This window comes from Pezoporus occidentalis, unplaced genomic scaffold, assembly GCF_034315485.1.
Source record: "Pezoporus occidentalis ecotype Australia unplaced genomic scaffold, CSIRO_AGI_Poc_V1 ctg21, whole genome shotgun sequence".
NCBI classification, from domain to species: Eukaryota; Metazoa; Chordata; class Aves; order Psittaciformes; family Psittacidae; genus Pezoporus; species Pezoporus occidentalis.
Genome location: NW_026913964.1, coordinates 6,298,684 through 6,320,000, shown reverse-complemented (window position 1 = coordinate 6,320,000; position 21,317 = coordinate 6,298,684). Strand labels below are relative to the sequence as shown.

At 39.6% G+C, this 21,317-nt stretch overlaps 1 protein-coding gene and 1 long non-coding RNA gene across 6 annotated transcripts in view; one reads left to right on the top strand and one right to left on the bottom strand.

Moving 5' to 3' along the window:
• The window catches only part of CDIN1 (CDAN1 interacting nuclease 1), a 129,401-nt gene that overhangs the window by 47,678 nt on the left and 60,406 nt on the right, over positions 1–21,317 (top strand). For 4 of the 5 annotated variants that reach the window (XM_062619337.1, XM_062619335.1, XM_062619336.1 and 1 more), the window contains 5 exons: positions 2,074–2,153; positions 2,506–2,555; positions 5,447–5,514; positions 10,587–10,652; positions 13,714–13,819. In XM_062619337.1, coding sequence (XP_062475321.1) covers positions 2,074–2,153; positions 2,506–2,555; positions 5,447–5,514; positions 10,587–10,652; positions 13,714–13,819 — 370 coding nt within the window. The remainder of the gene's footprint in view (positions 1–2,073; positions 2,154–2,505; positions 2,556–5,446; positions 5,515–10,586; positions 10,653–13,713; positions 13,820–21,317) is intronic. The other variant, XM_062619338.1, reaches the window with a different exon arrangement.
• LOC134164002 (uncharacterized) overlaps positions 1–21,317 on the bottom strand; it is a 68,029-nt gene that overhangs the window by 11,022 nt on the left and 35,690 nt on the right. The gene's annotated exons all lie outside the window — the stretch shown is intronic.

Below are 21,317 nucleotides of genomic sequence, written 5' to 3'. Positions count from 1 at the left end.
TAGAACCAGTGTGACATCAGCATTATATAAAATTCACTATGTCAATTCATTATTACTGTGATACAGGTAAAGAATAGAAAGTCTGGTAACCTCCACTGAGAAACTGAAGCTGGCAGTCTCAGAAATACAGGACATTTATTTTGCACCTGTAGCTCATTACTCAAGGTAGTGTCCAGTTAAACATTTCCCTTACTTTTTTCATAATCAAGTCATGATACTTAAATCAGTAGCCCTTGAAAACAGTGAATTCTCAGTCTTCCTCAGTTAACACTCTTCATTAGTCTACCATTCAATCAACCTCACTACTGACAAACTGTTACTTGTGTATTATTGCTACCTACTAAAAACAATTTTCATTTTTAGTGTTTTAAAGTAATTATATACACTGCCTTCTGATTCATATTTTCAATTTTTTTATCCTGTATACAAAATGCAATTTTAACAGTGCACAAAAGCTAAAGTAAAATGTCTATTCTTAACTATTCACTTAAAAAAGAAATGCTTATTTCACATGAGATGCATAAGATTCAAATACGTAATATGCCATGATGAGCCTGAAAGTGTTTTACATACACTTTATGTTGTATGTTGGAAGCGTTTTATATAGTGGTTTAGTATATCATTCTTTTTAAAATATTTGCAGGAACTTTTGCTTCTGCTTGTGATGATGCCAATCTTTGTAGCTCTTGCATAGCCTTTAAACTAATTTTGGTTTGTATATTCGTTTGCATTACAGTATAGTTTTCTAAAACAAATATTTTCTTGAGAATACTACTTTCAATTGACTGTCATGCTTTTAGGAGACAACATTCAGGGAGAATATTAAAATGAGAGTCTCCTTTGCTTTCAGCAGTGTTTACACACATTCATTGTTGCTTATACGGCAAAATCGTGGCTTATATGGCAGATCCCTTCATGTCACAGGTTCCAGGACCCCTTTTCACAGTGATATCTGAGACTTTCAGTTCAGTCATTGAAGAGAGTGACAAAGTTTTGGCCCCACTTTGGGACAAAAGAAAAATTAAGAACAGGAAGAGAGCAGTTTTTCACTTTGTTTACACAAGCCAAGCACACCCAGGTTAAAGGAATTTGCCTGAAGTAACACAGGAAATCTTTGGCAAAGCAGGAACCTTGCTAGTCTCAAGTCTAGGCTACGTTTATGGATTCAGTGGTACAAATATACCCACCAGCTGAACTCTCTCAGCAGTTGTTCCCAGGAAGGAGGCAGATTATGCTTGTGCAGCAGTGTTGTTTTTCTCTAAGAAATCATAAAATGAAGTGTGTGAATTTTTTTAGAGAGCATTTTTCTAGACTAGTTTTTCCACCTTTATTAGTAATTAAATAGTGTATGCAGCTACCCAGATTAAACGTCTGGAGAGATAATGCCTGTGCTTGCAAGACCTATTTGAAAATAAACTAAAGGCATCTCCTGATTTATGGTTGGTTTTTTTTGTTGTTGTTGTATCAATCTCAGTGAATGAAAGACTGGTAAATACTCCTAAATTCACTTCTGATTTCTTTTGTGTCTTATACATTTGAACATAGCACAGAAAGCCTTTTACCAGCTTTTAAGTACAGTGAGATAAACGTGTCAACACTGAATAAGTAAATAAATAAATTTGAAAACTGCTAAACTAGAATCATCAAATCATAAAGTGCTTAAGATTGTTCAGACTAAACACTGTTTTTAGAGGCTGTTTTGAATTTTTACATACCTTCGTCCTTAAGTTCTCATAGGCTATGGTTGTTATTTTGAGTTACATTTTCTTTATACTAAGCACTTTCCTTAGGAGCTGCAAGATGCTTTTGAAGCACAAATTGTCCTGTAAAACTGGTTAAGTAGACAAGGGCCTGCTTTCACCCTGTGCTAATACAGTCCTTTGGTGTTTCAAGCCTTTTAATTGTATCAGAATGGGTTTAAGTAGCTACAAAGTTTGTAGTTGCTGGTTTGATATTTTTCAAAATTATCTGCATCATTAATGTTTTCTTTTTATAAAAGTGTGTCTCTCTTCCTGCCAAGTGGATAACTGAGCTAACAGGGGTTTTGTATGTTTTTGTTTCTTATTTCTTTAGCCTCCAAAACTCTTATTAATAGTATGCTACGGGACCCTTCTCAGATTCCAGATGGAGTTCTGGCAAATCAAGTCTATCAGGTATTAATCACAGTTGTTTTTTTCTTTTTTTTTTTTTTTCCTGTGGCAGTGCTGTTATCTGTCTAGCAGAGTAAAAGATTTTAAACCTCATTTAATTACTGTCATCATAAACTATCAGTGAGGTCAGGGTGCACCATAAATGGCAATGCAGTATTTGTGAGGGGAGCATTTCAGTTTTTAATAGCTTGCTTTTATAGTGAATAAAAGCATGCAGGTTTTGTTTTCTGTGATTAAATCTGAACAGCATCTGATAGCCTTTTTGAAGAAAAGTAATTACTGTTTTTAAGGTTCTTTTTAACTGTAATGGTTTCGCATTGCCCATCACTATACTACTTCTCTTATTTGTCGGCAGTGTACTGTGAATGACTGTTGTTATGGACCACTGGTGGACTGCATCAAACAGTATCCTTTCCCATAAAATTTTAGGTGCACAATTGACGAGTTTAGGCTGTGTGGAAGAGATGTGTCTAGCTTTAACCTGACATAAAGTTCTGCTTCACAAAACACGTTTCATACTCCTCTGTTTTGCATTCAATCAACTAGAGGGTCACTGCAAAGCTTTCTCTTATACTGTTTAACAAAAATCAGATGGACCACGGGAAGTTGTCAGTTCGCTGGCTACACATTCATATGCCTGATTGAACCTCTTTGGTTTTGATTAGTTGAAATTCATGTCTGGTTTTCTATTAAGACTGGACAACAGTGCTTGGAGTGGTGGAGTTGGGCTAGATATCTCTGGAGATACCTTCCAATCTCAACTCTTCTGTTGAGTTTTAATTGTAAGGTTTTCAAGTGCAATTCAGGTATGATTGACCAGTTAGTATTTTGAAACTCTGACATTCAATGCAGTTCTTTTACTTTCTCTTCTTCGTAAAGGAAATGGGTCTAGCTGTAGGAAAAAACCCTATGTAGCCTGAATTTTAAGGGTGTTGGGTTTGGTTGGGGGGGGGGGGGGAGGGTGTGGGGTTAGTGTTGAAATAGTTAATTAGAGATCCTCAATATCCAGTGAGAATCCTGGGGAAACCTCTCAGTACTGGGTATTCCAGACTAAGAGTATAATTTGTTAGGAAAGATGACTGCAACCCTAACTCTGTTTTCATAGAATCATAGAATGCTTTGGGTTGGAAGGGACCTTAAAGTCATCTAGTTCCAGCTCCTCTGCCATGGGCAGGGACACCTTCCACTAGACCGGGTTTTAACAAGACCAGACTTCAGTGAAGTCCTGAATGAGTAGCTCTTCTGTTTCACTCTGCTGTGAAAGGAACAGTTTCAAAATCATGACCTCCTACCACTGAGCCAGCTAGCAAGGCAATTGGCTCCCAAGTCCTAGGGATTCCTTGCATAAATCTCTGCATGAAGTCTGGGGGAAGATCCTGATTTCACTGTACAGTTGCAGGATAGAACAGCTACAGTGATGTTTAGTTATGCATGAAAAGCACTTTTTTTAGGTGTGATACATGTGGTAGTCACCCGTTAAAAATATGTTCTTTCCATTAGAAATACTTGCCTGGTGTCTACTACAGACTCAGCCCTGTTCCCATTAACTTTAACAGGAGCAGGATGAAGTTCTAATTATATTTGTATTTTCCGGTTTTAATCATAATTTTATGTATTCATTGAGAATATCTTCAACATTAAATACAGCTCTATGACAGTGGATTAATCTAATAAATCACAATTTTTAAAAGATTGTTGATCATTAATTTTCACATCTAGTAATGTAAGATTAATATTTTTATGACAAACAGTCTGGCTATAGTCTTCTGAAAGTGTCATTTTTTAAAGTAATAATAACAGAATATGTAGAATTATGACCAGTTTTTAAGAATAACTTGCCTGCAGTCTATAAAAGTCTTTTCTATCCTCTTCAGATTCTGGTTCAAGTGAAGTTATTGACTCTGCAGTGACATCAGTGAGCATAATGAGGATTTTTTTAATTCCGTTTTTGGTACAGAAAAGTTTAATACTAAACTGTGCAAGTGCATTATCTGCAAGTATGTTGCTGAATTAGATGTTAATTTTGAGGTGCATAAAATAGTTTAAAATCAATTTAAAGTTAAGGTTTTAAAAGCATAATGTCTTCTGAAGGATTGCGTATTGATTTTAAATATAACTATCTAATTGTATATGCATGGACTAAAGTATGAAGTCAACCTCTTTGTAAATGCCAAGAGGCTATTTTTCAGTAATAGTTCAGATGCTTACGGGAAACTAGGCTGCTAGATTGCATGAGTAGAAAATGGCTTGTGAGGTTATTTACAAGTTTTGCCCCATGGTTATTGCCATACATCAATAACAGGTATTATTATGGACTAAGTCTAAGTGTTTCTGCTTACTATGCATTATAAATTCCATTTGCAGTATTTTTCTTACATTTCTGCTGTTTTTCATTTACCCCTTTTGTTCTGTAAATGCTCGTAGAGTTTAACATAATATACAGTTTTATTAATAAAAACTATATGTGTAAATGCAGTGATTCCATACAATTGGTATTTTTGCTGGTTAGCATAAAGTGCTTATAAATTAAGTAATTAACTCTCATTGTAATGTAGTTTAAATTTTCAAAAGTTATTCTAAACAGAGTTAGGAACTTAACTGTTTTTAATGTAAGGTCCTTTATCATGATGTTCCATAAGATTCTTCTTAAAAGCTTCCAGAACAGAACTTTGACCTCCAGGAAGATACATTAAAAATACTTAATCTGGTGACTTTTCTACATGTTGCTAAGAATAGCACATTGGATCAACAGGCTGTCAGTGAAGTGAAAAGGACTTCACTAGAAAATATTTCATCCTTCCCTAAGTTCATGCTTCTGAAAAATGAATTAAAAGGATGTTTTGTTATGTAAGATGTTTCAAATGGCTGTGGTGCCTATCAATTTCTGAATATAAGGAAAAAAGCAGTTTATTTCATTCTTTGCTGAATTAGAGAATTGATACACTTGCCAGTAAAGAGCAAATTAAAAGGTATTTCTTTACATGTTTTAAGCTCATTTTTGTTTAATTTTGGGAGGGAAATAAAGCAAAAATTTAAATATTAGCCTTATTTATACTGAATAAATGTGATCTAACTGGTCTTATTTTTGTAAAATGTATGCTGATGATACAGTAGTCTAATTTTCACAAAGTGCTAAATGCCTCTGAAACTCCCTGTAAGGTATTTAAAAACTTAGAGTTCAAATCATTGTTCACTTCAGAAATGCAGATGAAGGCAAATGTATTTTATCTTTAGTTATTTTACCTGTGATGTTTTTCTGAAGTTGGTTCTTCCATTCCTTAATCTAAAGCTATCAGCGGTATCGGGCATGAGCATGAAGTCTTGCTGCGAGAAATGCTTTTGGAAAAAAATCTCTCTTTCATAGGTAAGAATTTGTAGTAGGGGCTAGCCAGCAAATCCTTAACTTCAAAGATTTCAGTGACTGTTTACCTAAGAAAAAAATAAACCTCAACACTCTTTGTATTAGGTAGTAAAGGAAGAGTAAGAAATGATTGATGCTGTACATGTTATCTTTTATTGATTTAGAACTGAGCAGGAACTCAGTTACCTAACACCCTCTATATACAGCACATGCACAGGCTTGCAATTAATATTTTATAGAATAAGTAGCTGAAAAAAATGCTTTAATATCTGCTGCAGTATTACTTTTGGTGTCATGAGATATTAGCCATAATCTAGGCCTTATGAGACTTAGGAGGAAGCATAAGAAATATTAACTTCAAAATGCTTTATGTATTAAAGAACTGTGAGAGAATTCACTCATTTAGCTTTCTGTGCAATTTCTGCTGAATTTTTTGCCCCCTGCCTACTAACCAATGCAAGTACTCATTTCACAATCCCTATATTTAAAATCATTTTAAGGATTAATTATGAAGTTATTTTCATTTTTTTCTTTTAGCCTGCACTGTTTCTTGTACATGAGTGCCATTAAAACAACGATTAATATTTAAAGCATCATTTCTCTTATTGTGATAATAAACTGAACAGTGACTTCTTAAATCTGAACTTCTTATATGATGAGACAATAGCAAAGTGAAATGCTATCTTTTGTTGATGTTGCACTAAATTTGTGTGTCCAGGGAATTTTGCTGGTTTTATCAGAAACTATGATCTTTCCTAAATCTAGACTCACGTTAATATTTTGGAAACTTTAAACAAATTTAAGAAATTAGAATGATTATTAAGGTTTTTAAAATATTTGCCCATGTAATTAAGGAACAGAATTAGTACGATCTTTTATTTTAGAGAAAAAATGAAAAAAAGACAGAAATAAGTATTGCATACAAACCTGCAGATGACATTGTGAAAATGTGAGGAAGTAGTTTTTCCTGCTTAGCTATAAGAGCAGAGGTACAGGTAATAGGCTTAAGCTGTAATTGCAGAGATGATGATGAGTTAAAATACTAAGCAGTTCTAGGAGCTGTAAGTATAAAACAAACTGCCAGGGAAGGTTATGGAATCACCTTCAGTGGAAAATTCAAGGCTAGACTTGACATTCATCTGTCAAAGCTGGTAATGAAACCAATCCTGTCACGATACGAGAGAATGGACTAGATGACTCACAAATGAATCCTCAACCCAGTGATTATCATTTTATTCGGCTTGTGCAAGCTTGTGTACTACACAAATCAGATTTAAATTTTGATGTTTTGTGACCTTGGATAAGCATCAGTTTTGTCTTTAAAAATAAGCTTTAAGAAATTTGTGTTGTCAAAGTATCTAGAATGGATTAACTCATTAGAATAGAAACATAAATGAGAAAGTTTATTGTTTAGATACTATGGATAGTGAAATACTGTTTAGTCATGATTTAAGATCTGTTAGATGGGTGTATTTATTATTTCTGTCCATTGCAGGTGTTTTTTAAGGTTTTAGGTATTAAAAAAGAAATAAAACTCCTTAGTATGTGCAAGATTAACCCTACTGAATCCCTCACAATAAAATCTTTCCTTTTTTAAAAATTACTTCCAAAACTGCTTGAAGATAACTTCAGCAAAACAGAAGAGATGACAGTATTTCCTATAGGTCAACAAATTCAGACTTTGTTAGACTCTGAGAAAGACTACACTCCAGTTTTGAAGATGGCCCAGGACTTAGATTGCTGTAATTGCAATTCCATTACTTTTTAACATGTGTTACAAAAAACAAATTCTGCAGTTTCCATATTAGTTTACTATTCCTCAAGAATAGTAAGGTTTTTGTAGCAGCTCTCTTCACCTGAGCAACAGTCTAAGGACATGGTGAATATAAATCACCACAGTATAGTCTTGGAGCATGAAACAGCTCTTCAGTTCCAGGACATAATTTGTCTGTTTCTAGAGCAGTTAGCTTTCAGAGCCTACAGATCAGATGTAAGATTCACCCAGAAATTGATTTGAAACCTATATAAACTAACTTTGCTTTTTGTTAATCTACTGTTCATGAGAACCATATCATTTACCATGTCCTCTCTTCAACAAAAACACAGCTCTCAAATACTTATCACTTTGCTTAGGATTAAAGTGATCAGTGTTCTCTCAAAACAGGTGAACCGTTTCACTTGCCATACTGAAATGCCAGGAATTTCTAGGTTCTGTGTAGGATCTTTATGGGTTTGCACCTTTGCCATGAATATATTAGTAAAGCTTTTAGCTGTATGGGGAGGTACTGACCTTTGTCTGGAATCTTATCCTCCTTTGGTTCCCACTGTGTCCTTCAGTAGTAGCCTGGATATAAATCATGAAATCTGGTCAGTGTTTTCTCCTGTAATCTTAAATTTGCAGTTGCTGTTCATTCATGCACCAACAGAAGAATGTTTGGTTTCTTTGTTATATCCAGAGGCTAGTATAAGAACAATGATGTGTTAAATGGTTATGATTGAGTGTGAAGTTACCATAAAGATGAAGCTGCAGTTTTGTTGGAAATCTAAATTAATGGGGAATCTGTAGAACACTACTTAGTAGTGCTGTTTCAACGTAATTTTCAAATCTCAGGATGCATAAATGTAACTGTCAAAGCTGTTGGGGGCTGGCTTTCAGGCAATTGTTAAATTATTCTCTCAACCCATGCAAAAGCTAAAAGATCTCTTTTAAGGTGCAGAATACTACCTCTGTAGCTTCTGGACAAATCTGAAACATAAGTGGGCTGAAAAGCTAGAGCTTCTGTTTTGGTGGGGTTTTGGTTAAAAAAAGAAAACGGGTTTATGGTGATTGTGGGAAGTATCTGTATCTCTTTCCTCTCTCCTCCCCTCCTCCCTCCGCCAAATTTATAAAGAAATGGTAATCTATAATTATGTTGCTACACGATAGACAACTCACATCAATAATAAACATGGTTTTTAACCTTATTTTATAATGCTATTCACAGTACAGAATGTCAGGAGAAACCAAGTGAAAACATTCAGAAACAGACTTAAAGCAAAAACCACGTTCTTTCTAAAGCCATGTGTTACTATCACACAATCTGATTTCGACAGAATGATTTCTATGATTCTACAATTCTATGATTCTAAAAGTAATCAAGTAGCCTTGAAAAAAAGAACCTGCAGAAGAATATTGAAAGTAATGCTGATGCAGACTCCAGTTCTGAGACTTGTCAAGTTGACTTATCGTGAAATGTTTACCCCTTCCTGGCTTTCAGTGGGTTCTTTTAAGTTACATTTCCCTGAATTTCTGATGCTAGCATTTGTTAGATATGAAAGAAAAATACTGAACTTTCTATTGCTATTTGTGTCTTCTTAAACAATGAAAACTTCATCTTGAACATCCTGTTGTCTTTTTTGTACTGTTTCAAACAATTAAGAGCAGACTACAGTTAAATAGAGTTGGATAAAAGTGAAATTTTTTAATCAAGATTAAGAGATCACATACAGTTAATTAATTTTTATGTTATGGCACAAAACTCTCGAATCATACGTTCTGTTAAATTAGAACTTTGTTAATCTTAACACTGTTTATCCACATTCCTGACAATGTTGACAAATTTGAAAAAACAGCCAACAACCAATTCTGTCTCCAAATCCTAAAAAGTTTAATAGCTGATCAGGTGATACAGTGAACTGTTGCATTGCAAAGACTTGTATTTACAATATGGTGTGGTTACAGTGAAGAAATACTCTCAAATTTCAAAAGAAATACTGCACCTATCAAAATTAATAAACAGCTTTTGCAGTTTACACCTAACTGAATGTACAACTTACTTCGCAAAATCGCTCCTGTCCCACTTTCAGTTATGACTTCACTGTATTAAAAAAACACTTCAGACTTACATTCTTCAATGGGAAAGGGGGGGAGAGCTTGCTTTAGGTGCTTTTAGAATATTTGGATTTCTAAGAGTGTATATTTTTCTTGTCATTAAAATGTTACTTGGACTCAAACTGCTGACCTTTCAGGATATTCACAAAGTATTCAAAAACTGAGTTCTGAACATTGGCCATGAAACTACTGTCCTAACCTGATAAATGGATTGGAAATAAGCTACCCAACAGTGAGAATGGACCATTAATTTTAATCAAAGGTGATGTAGAAAGGCGAATGGGATGCATGACAATGTCAACAGCCCAGTAGGTGTTAAGGGGCTACACAGCCTTACTTGTTACTAGGTAGTGCCATTAGTTGAGCTTGGGTGAAGACAGAAAGCCATGCCTGGAATTGAATGACCAGGTCACTCCAAATTCTAATGGAGAAATGGTGTTTTAGAAATGCCAGTGTAATGGTATCAGAAATCAAGGACAATAGTTTAGAAAATATTAAGGGCAATATTAAGGGCTTGCTTGGGCTTCCTTTTTTTTCTTTTTTAAGGAAGCGTCTTTTGTCTTCTGCAGTTTTATCTTGCTCAGTCATTATTGTTTCTTGGAATATTCAGCTCTAATATTTGTAAGCAGTAGAGTTGTATAGTTTATGTTAGCAGAATTTCTAGGTCTTTGTATGTTCTGAAATTGAATAAATTCTATAGATTGCAGGGTGCAAGAAAAACTAAAATTGTGGCTTCTCTCCTTCATAAATTTCTGGAAGAAAAGGATTTTCCTGTTCTTTTTTTTAACAACTTTATGCTAACATTGAAATAAAACCAAGAAGGCAGCTACAGTATATCTACATTTGTGGTGTTGATAGGATTAGTCTTAATGCTTCCTAATGTGGGGAGACTCTTCTTTCAATCAGCAAATATACTTCTTTATTTTGAATATTTGGAGGTTATAAAATACTATATGACAGCTTGAATTAATGATGTTTATAATGAAGACATAAAAATGCAGGGATGACAAAGAAGCATTTTTATATCCATGCTTCAGTTTTTCTACAAAGGTTCATTTAATCTGACACAGCATTGCATGCATAAGAAAGATATGTATGACTGCATTAGTAATTCTTGCACTCTTATTTAAAATAAAAATAATTATGCTGCTGTCTACTTAACAGAAGAGTTTTATAAACAATAGTTCTTATTCTGTATGTATAGCTGAAGATCAGCTTCGTGCAAAGGGTTATGACAAAACACCAGACTTCATTTTAGAAGTGCCAGTAGGTAAGTCTTTTAAAGAATTGTTATTGTTTTATTTTGAGTAGAAGAGTGCATGCTAAAATATTACAGCTACACATTACAGCTATACAGCTGTATATTAAAGGATACTACAAAGTAGGGGTGTTTTTTCTTTGGTAGTTAACCTAATAATTTTAAGAACAGAACTTCTAGTTTGTGTCAGAGAGGTTTGCTCATAAGTAGTATTACCCAGTGCTTCTTCTTTGGTTGCTGCATGTTTTTGTCTCATTATCACAAAAAAGAAAACCAAGGAACAGTCAGAACCCCCAGATGCCTGCTCCCTCTAAACTGCTCTGCACACTGTCTTTCTGAACTGAACTCTGAAATACCTATTAATGTTTTAGACTTCTAGACCAAATCAATTCAAAGCGTTGTAGAGTATTACCATTACACTTATAGGTCATTGCATAAAGATTTGTTGTAGTGCCATTATTCTCTTGCCATCACTTTGCATCTAAATACAACTCTGCAGTTCTCTTTTTTTTTCTTTAATCCTGTGTAGCAAGAAGCAAGAAGGAATAAAAGTAGGTATAAAGGTCATGTCAAAGCTCATCTACATTTTCTGGTCTTGAGGCCATGTAAGAAGGTAATCAGCTGACGTAGTGGCTGGGCCATGGAAGAAGAAACATCAATGCTGTCTAAGTGTAAAGGATTATTAATCACCTTTTGTAAATTGACTTTCATGCTAAAAGATGATGACTTTGCCTCCATAGAACACAGCACCTGTCAGTGCAGGTGTCTGACAGAGAAAACAAGAAGGCTGAAAGCAGCCTGTGAAAGTCATATACGTGACTAGCTTTTTGTTCTTCATATTGACAACAGTTGGAATTCTTACTAACTGATTTATACACTGATATAAGGAACTGACGTGTGTACTATAAAACGTGTCACTACTCGGAAGTGCTTGAGATACCATCTTTCAGCACGATAGTCTGTTATTTAATAGATGAACAACTATGCATATGAGAATCTTCCAAAAAGTTCAGTGATGTTTGTATTTGTAATCGTGTTTCCAGAAAAGAAAAATGGTAGTGATGTTAAGAAGAGGTTACAAAACAAAAAATACCTGCGTAGCTAAAGTACTCTGTATTTGAAACGGTGAGCTTTGGCATCCTGATGATCTGCAGTTCACAGACAGTTGTCAAGCCACACCTGGAGAGTTTTCAGTTATCTTCTACTAGTTCACTTCCATAATTCTTATTTGTGGAGGGTCTCAGAAAGCTACCAAGGACCCAAGGACATGAGGGAACAGTTGTTTATCCAGTCTAAAATTAGCAGGGAAGATTGTGAAATTACAGTATCACAAAATGACTGAGGCTGGAAGGCATCTCTGGTAGTCATCTGCTCAAGCATGTCCAGATGACTTTTGAATATCTCCAAGGACTGAGACTCCGCAGCCTCTCTGAGAAGCCTGTGCCAGTGCTCAGTTACCCTTACAGTGAAAAAGTGGCTCCTGATGTTCAGACAGACCCCCCCCCCATGTTTCCGTTTGTGCCTGCTGCCTCTGGTCCTGCCACCGGACACCACTGAAAAGAGCCTTGTTCCCTCTTCTTAACACCTGCCCTTCAGATATTTATATACATTAGTAAGTTTCCCCAGTAATGTGGACCACAATATACACAATGCATACTTGATATCAAGATACTCACTTTTATACTGGTAACATGTAAGATTATACCCTATCCAGGAGCCTGATTAAATGGAACTAGGAAAGCAGCTAGGTGTAGCTAATTTTTTTAGTGCTTGAGAGGGGAAACTGGGAAACACCCAGAAGAAGTCTTAGGTTTGTAGTATTACCCTATTAGAAAGAAGGTTAAAAATAGCCATTAATTTGTTTTGAGTGGATTTGTCTCTAAAAATCGAAACAGTGCTAGTGCATTACTTTTCTCACATTATTTTAGTCACTTGAGATTGACAAGAAGTAATTTTCTACCTGTTGTCCAGACTGAACTAATGTATGGCCGTTCTTGCACTCTCTTCTTCATGACTCACTACCTGCCTAGGAAAGGCAAATGTTTCTTAGAAATTGCTTCTCAGTGGACTACACAGTTTATGCCTCAGCTGTTAGATCTCCTGGGGTCTGAAGGTACTAGGGGGGTATTGGGAGTGGGGGAAGGGTGTAGTAGTATAGGCCTACACAAGTTAACTTGGTTACTGATAGCATGGTAGTGGTGGCATATGGAGCTTAGTGTGGTGGCTTCATGTGGTGTTTACCGAGATTTCCCAAGTAATTTTACAGTCTGCTGTAAACTGTGTGTTGCCACAGCTTCTTGTAATCTTTCTGTATTGTGTTTCTGAGATGGCATGCTCTCAGATGCCATACCCAACATTACATTAGAGACAGAATTGTTATTTTTTTTAGAGTTAGTTTCATGATTTCTCCTGCAAAATTAGGTTGTCAACTTCAGAAAGGACTTTAAAAAAAAAAAAAAATACTTTTATTAACATGAGAAATTCACTTCTACAAGCAGTGAGAAAAGATGTGAACCAGAGCAAATCCCACAGAGTGAAACAGAAATTCAGAATCACATTTTTTCACATAGGCCTTCTTATTCCTAGCTTCTTTCTGGTAAAGCATTACTGGTTTTGCAAAGGCAAGGAAGGAGATATGTATGTATGGTAAACATCCTTGCTGTTCTCACACCTTCCACTCTTCATTGATGAGAATTTGCTGGTTTTAACAGCTTAGCTAACTGCTCTTGTTTTCAATTCCTTACCTGACAACTCCTTTCCAGCCAAGGGTAAAAGTACAATGCAATTGCGCGTTGGTCTAGTCTCTTTCCCTTTATATTCGGTTTGTGTTAGAATAAATGCAAATATCTGAAATGGGGTGTAATTAAACTTCTATAATTATCCATTGAAATAGGTATTTTTTTAAAAAATGTCCTGTGCATATTTGAAAGATATTTTTTGTAAATACATAACTCTGTTGCAATAATGAATTATGCGGTATATTGAGGGAGTAAATAAGATATTCCCAAACACATTCTTCCAGGCTGCTGAGTGTGATTTTAAGAGTTCTGTTTATTTTCTGCTGTCACGCTAGCTGTTGAAGGACACATAATTCACTGGATTGAAAGCAAAGCCTCATTCGGTGACGAAAGTAGCCACCAAGCCTACTTGCAGGACCAGTTTTGGAGCTACTGGAACAGGTACCTTTCCACTATTTTTCCTTATAAACAGGACTGTGTTTTTAAAAGAAGTTATGGGAAAAAACATTAGTGACTATTAAGCTATGTTGATAAAATACATGTTACCAGTCTGGCATTTTGAATGTCATTAATTAGTGTGCCAAACTGGAAAGCTGAAATATTTGTGAAAAAGTCACATCATAATTGTTTGCACGCAGCAGATACATATGGTAATTTTACAGCAATGCTACTTTGGTACAGAGTAAGTTTGGTACAGAAGTCAAATTTCAATTTTTTTTTAGTACTTGCCTTTGAAGTCAGATTTTGCTGTAATGTTTTGAAATACCTGCAAGCTGCCAAATTTGTTATAAACTCTTCACAGTCTAACCAAGTGGGCTTTGTGTGTAAAGAAATTTATTGCTCATTGGCATTTTATCTGGGGTAGTACTGTTTCACTGTTGGTTGTTTTGGGTTTTTTTAATAAAGTATTTTTTTCATATGTTACCTGTATTTTAACTAGTAATAACAACTGTCTTCAAAATAAAAAATGTAGTAAGTATCTCAGGTACATAAGGAGGGAGATAAGTTATGCTGGACCGAATTTTTGAACACGTCAATGGTATACACAGTATACACAGTATGCTAGAGATTGGAAGGGACCTCAAAAGATCATCTAGTCCAATCCCCCTGCCGGAGCAGGAACACCTAGATAATGTTACACAGGAATGTGTCCAGGCGGGTTTTGAATGTCTCCAGGGAAGGAGACTCCGCAACCTCCCTGGGCAGCCTGTTCCAGTGTTCCGTCACCCTCACTGAGAAGAGGTTTCTTCTCAAGTGGAACCTCTTGTGTTCCAGCTTGTACCCATTACCCCTTGTCCTATCATTGTTTGCCACTGAGTAGAGCCTGGCTCCATCCTCGTGACACTCCCCCTTTATATATTTATATACACTAATAAGGTCACCCCTCAGTCTCCTCTAAACTATAGAGACCCAGCTCCCTCAGTCTTTCCTCATAAGGGAGATGCTCCACTCCCTTAATCTCTTAGTTGCCCTGCGCTGGACTCTCTCCAGCAGCTCCCTGTCCTTCTTGAACTGAGGGGCCCAGAACTGGACACAATATTCCAGATGGGGTCTCACCAGGGCGGAGTAGAGGGGAAGGAGGACCTCTCTCGACCTACTAACCACCCCCTTCTAATACACCCCAGGATGCCATTGGCCTTCTTGGCCACAAGGGCACAGTGTTAGCTCATGGTCATCCTGTCGTCCACTAGGACCCCCAGGTCCCTCTCCCCTACACTGCTCTCTAACAGGTCGTTCCCCAACCTATACTGGAACCTGGGGTTGTTCCTGCCCAGATGCAGGACTCTACACTTTCCCTTGTTATATTTCATCAAGTTATTCCCTGCCCAACTCTCCAGCCTGTCCAGGTCTCGCTGGATGGCAGCACAGCCTTCTGGCGTGTCAGCCACTCCTCCTAGCTTAGTGTCATCAGCAAACTTGCTGATAGTACACTCAATTCCCTCATCTAAATCATTGATGAATATATTAAATAATACTGGTCCCAGTACTGACCCTTGAGGCACTCCACTAGTTACAGGCCTCCAACTAGACTCAGCCCCATAGACCACAACTCTCTGGCTTCTCTCCTTCAGCCAGTTCACAGTCCACCTCACTACCTGATCATCCAGACCACACTTCCTCAATTTAGCCGTGAGGATGCTGTGGGAGCCTGTGTCAAATGCTTTGCTGAAGTCAAGGTAGACCACATCCACCGCTCTGCCATCATCCATCCACCGTGTTATATCCTCATAAAAGGCTAAGAGATTGGTCAAGCATGATTTCCCCTTGGTGAAGCCATGTTGACTGCCCCTCATAACCCTCTTATCCTTGATATGCCTTAAGATGGCACCAAGGATAAGGTGTTCTATCACTTTCCCAGGGATGGAGGTGAGGCTGACCGGTCTATAGTTACCCGGGTCCTCCTTCTTGCCCTTTTTGAAGACTGGAGTGACATTTGCTTTCCTCCAGTCCTCAGGCACCTCTCCCGTTTCCCAAGACTTGGTAAAGATGATGGAGAGTGGTCTAGCAATGACTTCCGCCAGTTCCCTCAGCACCTGCGGGTGCATCCCATCTGGACCCATGCATTTATGGATGTCCAGATTGCTCAGCTGGTCTCTAACCCATTCCTCATCGACTAAGGCAAACCGCTCCGTTGACCTGACTTCATCTAAGGTCTCGGGGTACAGGGCTCTTCAGGTCTGCCTGCAGCAGAGTAGACAGAGACAAAGAAGGCATTCAGTAACTCTGCCATCTCTGTATCTTCTGTCACCAGGGCACCCATCCCGTTCATCAGTGGGCCTACATTGCCTCTGGTGTTAGTTTTATCTGCCATGTATTTGAAAAAGCTCTTTTTGCTGTCCTTGACCCTTCTCGCCAGATTTAATTCTAAGGAGGCCTTAGTCATCCTAGCTGCCAACCAACTATCTTGGGCCCCTTTACCTTCAAACAGCCTTGCCCATGGGATTTCCCCTAGCAATTGCTTGAAAAGGCCAAAGTTTGCCCTGCTAAAGTCCAGGGTTGCAATTCTACTTGCTATTCTACTAGTCCTACCACACAAGATCCTGAATTCCACCATCTCGTGGTCGCTGCAACCAAGGCAGCCCTCAACCCTTACTGCTTCAACCAGATCCTCCTTGTTAGTGAGGATGAGATCCAGCAGCGCTCCTCTCCTGGTTGGCTCATCCACCATTTGCAGGAGGAAGTTATCATCCACACACTGGAGGAACCTCCTGGACTGTGGCTGGGTTGCTGAGTGGTCCTTCCAGCAAACATCAGGGAAGTTAAAATCCCCCACGACAACCACAGCCTGTGACTGTGAGGCCGCTCTCAGCTGCCTGTAGAAGGCCTCATCAACCTCCTCACCCTGATCTGGTGGTCTGTAACAGACACCCACAGCAGTATCCCACCTGCCAGCCTGCCCCTTAATTCTCACCCACAGACTCTCAACTCACTCGTCATCTGTCCCTGGACAGAACTCGGTGCATTGTAGTTGCTCCCGCACATAAAGAGCAACCCCACCACCCTTCCTGGCTGGCCTGTCTTTCCTGGAAAGGACATAGCCCTCCATGACTATATTCCAGTCATGTGAGCTGTCCCACCACGTCTCTGTAATTGCCACCAGATCATAGTCTCCTGACTTAACACAGGTTTCCAACTCCTCCTGCTTATTTCCCATGCTGCACGCATTGGTGTACAGACATTCCAGGGAGCGAGCTGAGCACACCGATTTCACCCTAGGATTATAGGAGGCCTCCCAGTCTTCATCAATTCTGGAGTGCTGCCCCACTGGGGCAAGCCCAGCTACAACCCCATCCCCCTTCGAATCTAGTTTAAAGCTCTCCAAATGAGCCCTGCTAATTTGTGCCCCAGCATCCTTTTGCCTCTGTGAGATAAACCTTTCCCACTTGTCATTGTCCAGACTGGTGCCCTATAAAACCAGCTGTTATCAAAGAATCCAAGGCCCTGCCTGCAGCACCAGTCTCGAAGCCAATCGTTTATGGACTGAATCTTCCCATTCCTTCCCACATCATCAGTGGAAGATGGAAGGAGTGAGGAGAAGATCACTTGAGCCCCAGACTCTTTCACCATCCTCCCCAAGGCCCTGTAGTCTTTCTTCATCCCCCTCAGACTGCGGGAAGCAGCTTCCTCCCCACCTGTCTGGAAGACCAGCAGCGGGTAGTAGTCTGTCGGGTGCACCAGGTTGGGGAGCGCCCTGGTGATATCCCTGATCCGGGCTCCAGGCAGACTACACACTTCCCCATGATGAGGGTCAACTCTGCATATCGGGCCCTCTGTTCCTCTCAGAAGAGAATCGCCTACTACAATGACCCTTCTTTCTTTCTTATCAGAGGCAGTCTTGAGGTGCAAAGTCGACCTCCTTTTCCTACGTGGCCTTGTAGGCTGGCCTTGCACCACATCCTCACCTACCTCTCCTTCAAGATCCAGGGCCTCAAGCCTATTACTGAGGGACACCTGGGGAAGCAGGGCAGGAAGGGGGGAGGGTTTCCCACGACACCGAACTGGAACTCGCTTCCAACCCTCATCGTCTTTTTGGTCCCCTACCTCTGCGCAACAGCTACAGGGCAGGGTCTGTCTCAGGCCATCCCCCTGTGTCTGAGAGAGCAGGGGGTCCTTCCCCTTTTGGGGGGTATCTCCCTGGAACCGTTCTGACTGGCACGCCAGGGAGTTACTCCACCAGTCGATCTCCCTTTCACACTCCCTGATGGTCCTCAGCGTCTCAACCTCCTCCTTAAGTTTTGCCACCAGGCTAAGCAGATCTTCTACCTGCTCACACCTCACGCAGGTGGAATGCTGTCCTCCCTCCCCCGGCAGCAGCAGGCTCTGGCACTCCCTGCATCCAGAGACCTGAACAGCCACAGTTTGGGATGGAGTCTCTGGGTTGCTGCAGTCACCTTACTACAAGCTCTCTTTCTGGAGGCGACCGTATTGGTCCGCAGTCGGACACCAGCAACAGGGTCAGCAACACGACCTGCTTGTTCCTCACTGCCCTCTCCGAGGCTCTTTCAAGGCAAGGGGCAGGGGGGTGGTCGCCGTCACCGTGGGAACGCCCCCCGCCACGTCAGCCGCTCTCTCTCAAGGGCTGCTGGGGCTTCGGGGATCCGGAGATGTCGGGAATCGCGATGGCTCTGCGCTATCCCCTCTGATTTTCCTCATCTCCGTTGACCCTCGCGGTCGCTGAAGCGTGCCGGCTGTGGCTCTAGCTAGGCTAGCTCTGATCAGCCGACTGAATGAAGATCAGTATGGTATGAAGATCTTTTCTTTTAGAGATGGTTAAAATTGTTCTGATTTATTCTTTTAAAGACAGTCATTGTATATATTTATGCAGTTTATGAAAGATCATGGCAGTCAGATGATGTTCCTAACGACTAGAAAAAGGGTAATATAACCCTCATTTTTAAGAAGGGGAAAATGGATGACCCAGGGAATTACAGACCAGTCAGTCTCACCTCTGTGCCTGGCAAAATATTGGAGCAGATTCTCCTGGAAGGCATGCTAAGGCACATGAAAATCAACAAGGTGCTTGGTGACAGCCAGCATGGCTTCACTAAGGGGAAATCCTGCTTGACCAATTTGGTGGCCTTCTATGATGGGGCTACAGAACTGATGGACAGGGGTAGAGCAGTTGATGTCATCGACCCGGACTTGTGCAAAGCGTCTGACACTGTTCCAGATGACATCTTTCTCTCTAAATTGAAGAGACATCAATTTGATGGATGAACCACTTGGTAGGTAAAGAACTGGCTGGATGGCCACACGCAAAGGGCTGTGGTCAATGGCTCACTGTCCAGCTGGAGACCAGTAACGAGTGGTGTCCCTCAGGGATCAGTGTTGGGACCAGTCTTGTTTAACATCTTCTCACTGACGTGGACAGTGGGATTGAGTGCACCCTCAGCAAATTTGCCGATGACACCAAGCTGTGTGGTTCGGTTGATACGCTGGAGGGAAGGAATGTCATCCAGAGGGACCTTGACACACTTGTGAGGTGGGCAGACGCCAACCTTATGAAGTTTAACCATGATAAGTGCAAGGTCCTACACCTGGGTCGGAGCAATCCCAGGCACAGCTACAGGTTGGTCAGAGAAGAGATTCAAAGCAGCCCTGCGGAGAAGGACTTGGGGGTGTTGGTCGATGAGAAACTTAACATGAGCTGGCTTCAGTGTGTGCTTGCAGCCCAGAAAGCCAATCGTATCCTGATCTGCATCAAAAGGAGCGTGACCAGCAGGTCGAAGGAGGTGATCCTGCCCCTCTACTCTGCTCTCGTGAGACCTCACTTGGAGTATTGTGTGCAGTTCTGGTGTCCTCAACATAAGAACAACATGGAACTGTTGGAACAAGTCCAGAGGAGGGCCATGAGGATGATCAGGGGACTGGAGCACCTTCCATATGAAGACAGGCTGAGAAAGTTGGGGCTGTTCAGCCTGGAGAAGAGAAGGCTGTGTGGAGACCTCATAGCAGCCTTCCAGTATCTGAAGGGGGCCTGTAGGGATGCTGGGGATGGATTCTTTATTAGGTACTGTAGTGATAGGACAAGGGGTAATGGGTTAAAACTTAAACAGGGGAAGTTTAGATTGGATATAAGGAGGAAGTTCTTTACTGTAAGGGTGGTGAGGCACTGGAATGGGTTGCCCAGGGAAGTTGTGAATGCTCCATCCCTGGCAGTGTTCAAGACCAGGTTGGACAAAGCCTTGGGTGGCATGGTTTAGTGTGAGGTGTCCCTGGCCATGGCAGGGGAGTTGGAACTACATGATCTTAAGGTCCTTTCCAACCCTAACTATTCTATGATGCTATGATTCTATATATCTTTCCATAGTACTAGAACCTCCTCACAATCTTAAACGTGACATTTCATCTTCAATTCCATTTTTTTATGTGATGGAACCCTAACCTAAGTAGTAGGTGAGGTAAATGACAGTTTTAAGAATGAATTTTTAAAATAAATAAATTTAGAAGTCTGCTCAGCAGGCAGAAGAGATCATCAGGGAAATTTGAGGGATAGTGGAGAAGATGGGACAAACACGCAAATATGCAACAAATAGTGTGCATGAACATTAGAGGCTAGTCTTGTGACTGTTACTATTTCAGCTGAAGATGAGAAAGCGTTGGGTTGGGGAATAGCTTAAAAGCAGATTCGTACAGGAGGTAGCAGAGAAAGTAAAATCAAATACTGAGAATAACATCATCAGATTTTGAAATTATTCTCTGCAGCAGCATCCTTGATTGGCATGAGAAGGGTCTGTTCTTATTTGACAGTCCCAGAAAGCAGTGACTTGCAAAACTTGAGTGTAGGTAGTGGGAATCTCAGGAAGACTGTCAGTTGATGTATGAAGATGCTGTACTACAGGAAAGTTTTAGAAAAGAATTTGTGAAACATGTAACCAGAATACAAGACCTAGAAAGAAATTTCAGTATATGCAATATCTAGGCAAATAGTGAGAATGGCAGGAAAAATGCTGATGCAGAGTGCTAAACTTGCACATCAGTGTAAATAAGAGGGGATGGAGCAGCTCAGGGCTGAAAGGTGACCATAATGTGTACATGTAGAATATTTTCTGAGAAGAAAAGATGGTCTCAGATAAAAGCAGCTCCAAGTGAATTTTAAATAGGTAACATAAAGATACTCACTAATTTGAGATGGGGTGAAAGTTGAGTAGACAATTAGTATGGAGGCACTGTTCCATTTGTTGTTTGCAATAAAATTGCCATTGAAAAGTTGTGGTTTCTTTTGTGCTGAACAAAAGGACTATCCATGTTTTGATTTGTATAAAATGTGTAAAACATTTGAGAATAGCGTGTACCATTTGAATCTGACATTTCTGAAAGAAAATTCTCTTATGTTTCTATCAGGAAACCAAGACATAGCAAACTTCATCTTAATTCTATCATGTATTAATTAATATCACAACTTTCAAAATGGAATAACATCTTTCACTGAGCTGTT